The sequence below is a fragment of the Olea europaea genome, chromosome 16 (assembly GCF_002742605.1).
Source record: "Olea europaea var. sylvestris chromosome 16, O_europaea_v1, whole genome shotgun sequence".
Classification (NCBI taxonomy): Eukaryota; Viridiplantae; Streptophyta; class Magnoliopsida; order Lamiales; family Oleaceae; genus Olea; species Olea europaea.
This window is the reverse complement of record NC_036252.1, coordinates 5,971,664-5,978,446: the sequence shown is the minus strand read 5'-3', so window position 1 is coordinate 5,978,446 and position 6,783 is coordinate 5,971,664. Positions and strand designations below refer to the sequence as shown.

General features: G+C 33.0%; 1 protein-coding gene across 1 annotated transcript; it reads left to right on the top strand.

Moving 5' to 3' along the window:
* Positions 1 to 3,168: 3,168 nt before the first annotated feature.
* LOC111412791 lies at positions 3,169 to 5,264 on the top strand. Its single transcript, XM_023043693.1, has 3 exons — positions 3,169 to 4,021; positions 4,149 to 4,688; positions 5,015 to 5,264. Exons 1-3 carry the CDS (start codon positions 3,218 to 3,220, stop codon positions 5,108 to 5,110), a joined length of 1,440 nt encoding a protein of 479 aa, XP_022899461.1. The 5' UTR covers positions 3,169 to 3,217; the 3' UTR covers positions 5,111 to 5,264.
* The last annotated feature ends 1,519 nt before the right edge of the window (positions 5,265 to 6,783 follow it).

Below are 6,783 nucleotides of genomic sequence, written 5' to 3'. Positions count from 1 at the left end.
GACACTCCTATATATAGGTTACAAAATTTGGTCAAGGAATTGTGCAAAAACAATGACCAAAATACTCTTAAGCAAATCGAACAATGCAAAAACCGCGCACAAGAGAAAAGTTCCCGTTCGAGTGAGGAGACAATTTAAAAATCAATGCCTCTTTGATTCGTTTGTCGCTCAAGCGAGAGAATGATGTTGTTCGAGCAATACTCTTGTTTCTTGGCATGCAGCTCCCTTGTGCCATTTTCCTCATCTTTTTTTATTTATCATTCTTGGTTCTTATCAGCATACGAGACTTGAACCTTTGTCTCTAATATCATCCTTTAGCCATGCTCTTCACTTGATTGAACAACGTTTTTCAAGTCTGGATATCGCCTTAAAAGAAAATAAATCAAAACTCAATAGATATCATTTCTAAAACACTACTTGAGACTACACATCATCCTTCGTTAAGAAGTCGAGATAAGTTGATGATACGTTTGGTGCCTATTTTATACCTATGTTGTGTGACTTTGACACTAATTCTTTTTGTCGCTAACGCTACAATAGAGAGTTTTTTTACAGTGAACATTCTGACGAATAGATTGCTCAATCGAATTAGAGATCCGTGGACGAATGATAACTTCATTCTTTATGTAGTTAATAAAGCAAGAAATTGCAAAGATGAAATAAATAAATCAATCACACAAGAACACCAAGATTTTACGTGAAAATTCAAAACGGAAAAAAATCATGGGCAAAAGGAGTATTTTACACAAGATCTCAATGTTCTCAATCAAGATTAAAAGCTCTCTCAAGGCTCCCTATATGTTACGTTATGTTTGCAAGTCGTGGCTCACATATATAAAACCTAAACATAGAGCTTTAGAAGGAAATGAGTGCTAAAAACGTGTTAAAACGTGAAATGGACCTAGGTGAGAACAAATTGTTGCTCGAGTGCCAGTGCTCCCGTTTTGAGCGCTTGAGAGGGAGCTAGGCAGACAGGGAGCGGGAATGCACTGACTGTTTCTTCCTATTCTATAATTTGACCTCTTCAAGTCCTCTTCAACCAATATCCAATATAATTTAAGTCATACTTCAACCGTTTATGTTGAGAAAAAAAATATTTTTGAAGATTGATAATGAAGTCATTGAATAAAGATATCAAAGTGCGAAAACTTGCTATGAAGAGTTATAGGACATGTCTTTTTATTATTGTGTTATTATGCCCCTGTTTGGTATCCATTTTTTTGAAAATACATTTTTCTCTCTCTTCTCTTCAACCATACATTCTTTATTAAAATAATATTACGCGTAAATCAAAAACCTTTCTTTATTTTTCAACCACACACTTCCCATCAAATTACTATTCTAAAATGCATTTTTACATAAAAATATGACTCTCAAACACGTTTTTATTTTTTTACCGTCATTAAATATCGTCCGTACCAGAAGAATTTTGTGACTGTGTCCTGACAGAGAGCTGGCTCGAGCAATCCATCTGGCATGCCGGCACGGGAGTTAACACCCTTAATTTGATCGCAAGAACAAAATCAGTTAATTCACTAGAATTAAAGGAAGATTCAGTCTAATGCCCCCATGATCCTCGAAAGTATAAATTATGACTTTCTTGAAGCTACTTGACTATTCATCATTCCAGAGGCATTGGATTATGATTTCTTATTCTTTAATAAATGAATAGAATAAATGACCATGTGAAACTTGACGTATACTGGAGATACATCCTATTTCTGTTTATCAGTGCGAGGAAATGATGTGATATGTTTATCAGTGCAAGGAAATTAAGCTTTAATTTGATTTATTCTACTTGTTACAATCCTCCTCATTTTTCAAAACGATCGTCCATGATGACCTATTTCTGTAGTTTGTTGACTTCACGGAATCGATTTTCTACGAGAAGGAGCCCTTTTACGATATATCATTCTCAGCAAGGACCATTCCAAGAATATTCTAGCCTATTGAATAAAATTCATTCCTAAAACTAACTTATAAGAAAAAGGTGCTCAAAGAACCATTATAATAAAATTGTGCGATAAGATACTTTGCGACAACTAGTGCAACATTATTTAAAGTTTGTCGCAACAACCATGGTGTAAAAAAAAATATAAGGTGACACAATTGTAAAATGTCAACATGCTTGATAATTAATAACGATTGTCATAGAAATTATGATGGGAATCATGATACTAAAATATTGTTTGGTGGAAAATTTATAACTGCGAACTTTTATTTCTTGATGTAATTCTCCATAATTTTGAGCAGTATAAATTGGAGATAATATTCATAAAATGGAAATATTTTATTTTCAAGAGGGTCGCAAAATTCAATTGGATAAAGCATTGTTGGCCAAATAATCCCTCCTCAAGTTGACTAAAAATGATCCGTGCATGCCTTAAGCGAAGGTGCATTTTGCGTATTAAGTGCGATATTAAGGTCTATAAATTACTGTCAATGAATTGTTGCTTTTATAATTCTTCTATTTGACTTTAATTTTTTCAATAAATTTGACTACTAAATTTAAATTTACTTATTATGTACGTAATGTTGTTTAGTTTTAGACTGCTAATTAATTTAAGTTTTATGAGCTGTCACGAACATGATTATATGGAACTCTTTCTTGATTTTTACTTAAAACTTATATGCAAGGGTTTTCTTGTTAACGAAGTATAATAGTGAAACAAGTTTTATTAATTAAATTATTTTTTATTTTTCATTTTTTTTTGAAGTTTCAAATATTGATACGATGCAAGGCTGATTGTAACAAATTGGAGAACTACAACTTAGGTTGAAGGCTTTCGAGCAACCAACAAAACCTCGCATATCAAATTCCATTCCGAATAAATAAACGAGCAAAAACGGAGTCTGGGGCAAGACCTTACAAGAAAATTTGCAACGAATAGAACGAATTTCAAGTTAAAATCTCGTCGTCACTCGTCTTTGCATATATAAAAATTCAACACGCGGCCTACAAGTTAAAGTGCTTAAATATAAATAAATTGTTTTTCCATCTTTTAACATTTATAGGTTATAGGTGATGTAATTCAACAAAAATTCCAGTAATTCCTTGAGTGTGCATGTAATTTCTCTCGTGTACTCCACGAACACGATCGCATGAATTAGCTAAATAAATGAAGCAAAGTTGGACCATAAAAACCACATAGATATCATCTTCTGATTTATATTTGATCCTTTCAATCGGATACAACTCTAGTACTGTTACAAGTACATGAAAATGGGATCATCTAAGTGTAATTTAGATGTGAGTGGTCTATGCAAAACCCTTCTCATTTTCTGTATGATCCTTTATTTTGTTTTCATTGCCCTTTCCAATCAATATCCCAATTGCCCAGCTTCAGATTTCTTTTCTCCTTTCTGGAAAACATCCATTTTAAAGTCCAGTTCTGTACTTTCTCCTGCAATTTCTAATTATTCGAGGACGAATCGTAGCCACCTAGTTTTCGGCCTTGTGGGCTCCGAAAAAGCATGGCATCATAGGAAAGCGTACATAGAATCATGGTGGAGACCAAACAATACAAGGGGATTTCTGTTTCTTGATAAAGTGCCAACAGCAGGACTCCTCCCTTGGTCTGGTGCTTCTCCAACATACAAAGTATCGGATGATCTTACAAAATTTCTTAACAAAACCGATGTCACGGCCCAACGGATTATTCACGGAATAATGGAGACTTTTAGAGAGGATCATGAAAATCTCAGATGGCTAGTAATGGGAGATGACGATTCGATATTTTTTCTTGATAATATTGTTGACGTTCTTGCTAAGTTAGACCATACGAAGTATTACTACCTAGGTGGGCAGTCTGAGTTTATTTTGTCGAATTATTGGTTCTCGTTTAGCCAAGGATTTGGTGGGGCTGGATTCATGTTGAGTGCTCCTTTGGCAAGAGCACTGGCTAAAGGCATGAAATCTTGTCTCAAGAGATATGCACACCTCAATGCAGCTGATCTAACCACAATGACATGTATTGCTGATATTGGAGTCAGTCTGTCTCCCCTAAAAGGAATTCATCAGGTAAAATGCTACTCAAATATCACCAAAATTTAAGGTTTAATAATATTGAGGTTCAAATAATTTAAACTATTATTTATATACTTTAATGCTCAAATTCATAAAATTAGTATTTAATCTATATTTGCAGATGGATTTACGTGGTGATGCATCCGGTTTCTTATCATCACACCCACAATTTCCACTCATGTCCCTTCACCATTTCGACATGGTGCAACCAATATTTCCCTCCATGGATCGTGCTGAGTCCACGCGCCACCTCATGAAGGCGGCCGAGGTCGACCAGTCTCGAATTTTGCAACAAACCATCTGCCATCACAGGCAAAGTAACTGGACTTTTTCCATTTCTTGGGGCTATTCTGCACATATATACGAGAGAATTATGCCAAGAAGCTATTTACAATACCCCATTGAAACCTTTAAAACTTGGGGAAGGAGTCCAAGGCCACCACATTATATGTTCAACACAAGGAGACCATCTAATGATCCTTGTGAAGCGCCACATCTTTTCTTCTTTGAATCCATAGAAAAAACCCCAAAAAACGAGATTTTTACGAGTTTTTCAAGAGCATGGCCTCGTGGGCTGCTGGCTTGTTCATCAACAGGCAATCATACTGCAGAAATTATTTCCAAAATTAATGTCTTCTCCCCAGCAACAAAGCGCAGTGAGGTATGTTCTCAAATTTCAATTGGAGATATATAGTTATTATATCTTTTAAAGATTTTGTCTGGTTTTAGAGATTTTGTCTGGTTGTTTAACTCACATTGAAAAAAAACCAGTTTAAGTCTTATTTCTAATAAAATTTAGCAATGCACATTAATGTTCCCTACTCTCATCAATCCCTAAAAAAGATTTGATTCTATTTCGCCTCTTTCTCAAAAAAAGACAATAAAACAATTCCAAATCATGATGATCGCGGATTGAATCATCCATATACAACAAGAAACTCCACATAGTTGATATCTTATTTTCTAATTTTTTTTTTCCTTCATCAGATTGATCGAAGTGAATGCTGTGACGTTGTTCGAATAGATGGAACCAAGGTAGATGTTAAATTTAGAGAGTGCATTACCGACGAGATCATGGCTTAAGTATTATAGTTGTTTTGGTATATATTATTATAATCATGTTGTGCATTACAAAAAGAAATAAAAAAAAATGAAAAACGCTGTCTATTCCAAGGAAGGGTTTGTCCTCATTGTTAAGGAAACTAATTCCATATCCTGTAAAACAGTGGGAATTTTAATAAAGATAGTGGCCATTCATCACGCAACATATTGAGGATCAATAACACACATTTATTTTGTTTTTCTATACAAATGAAATGTCTTACTGTACATGTGTATATTGAGTATTCTTCAATCAAATTTATTCATCAAATCAAGTTCTTCAATCACTGTGCCATATGTCCACGTTTTCCGAATGGAGTGTTAACATTAACAAACTGAAATATCAATTAGTATGGACACTTAGGGGTACACACGACTAATTAATTAAAAATCTGTTAATAAAAAAAAAAAACATGCATGCTATTTATACCTAAAAGTTTAAGCATTTAACTAATTAATCAATTATAGGACTAATATTTTCTTGAGAGTAGGCAAGAAAATTCGTAATAGTTCTGTACTCTTGAAGCTACGGTTAGGCAAAATTAGTGTTCTAAAAGGCTTAATGCGTGCCGATGCGAGGAGGTCAAGCTATGGATTAGGCGAGCTTAAACGAGGCATAGGCATAAAAAAAACTTAAAAATGCATTTTCTTATTTTAGTATTTTTTTTAAATTTTTAATCAATCAAAAAATCGTTTAATAATTAAAAATAATACTTACCAAACATCTAAAACAAATTTATAGGAAATTTTGACATTTTCCCAAAGATTTCAACAAAAGATAAGTTCCAAATGTAAATATTAAATAGTAAATAAATAGGAATTTATGGGAGATCTTCTTTGTTCAAGACGTCAAGTGCCTATTTTGAATTTAAAATCGACGAATTTAAGAAATCAACATTTGAGTTCTAACTTATTAATAAAAATTAAAAAAAAAATAAAAATTAAATTAATTAAATTAAATTTTAAAAAATGATAATTATGCGGGCCTAATGGTCAACTATTGTTGTTGATCGCTAGCGTCAAGTTGGCGTTTCCACCATTCAACGTCTTATAGAACAGTGGGCAAAACCTAAAGTAACTACATTTTGGTAGAATGAGTTAACTATTTAGCCCACTAAAAGCGGGGTTAGTCGGATGCTTAGATTATGTTAGCACCAATTTATTGTACTAAATATGCAACGGAAATTATGAAATTCAATTTCTTACGATTGTCATTTGCTTTGCTATATACAGCACGCCACTACATTAGTTGATAATTAAGCTATTTACTTGAATAAGACGAGTTCTTCAGGCTCTAAATTGTTGAAGATAAATATTTAAAGTTTTATTTTTAAAGTTTGGTGAATGACGTTATTTAAATTTATATTACAATAATGCAAATGTTTTTTAGTCATCGATTTCGACAAATGATAGATGAGTCAGATTGATGTAGAATGTGTAGATGAAAAATAAGGGAAAAAAATTTATTTACGTATAATATTATTTTAATGAAAAATGTTTGGTTAAAAAGAAAAAAGAGAAAAATGAATTTTGATAAAAATGAGAATCAAACGTAAGTAAATAACTTTGTCTAATTTTTATCATTATGATTTTTGTTGATCCCAAAGGCGACATAAGGATTGAAATTAATGATGTTGTATGAAACATGTAACAAG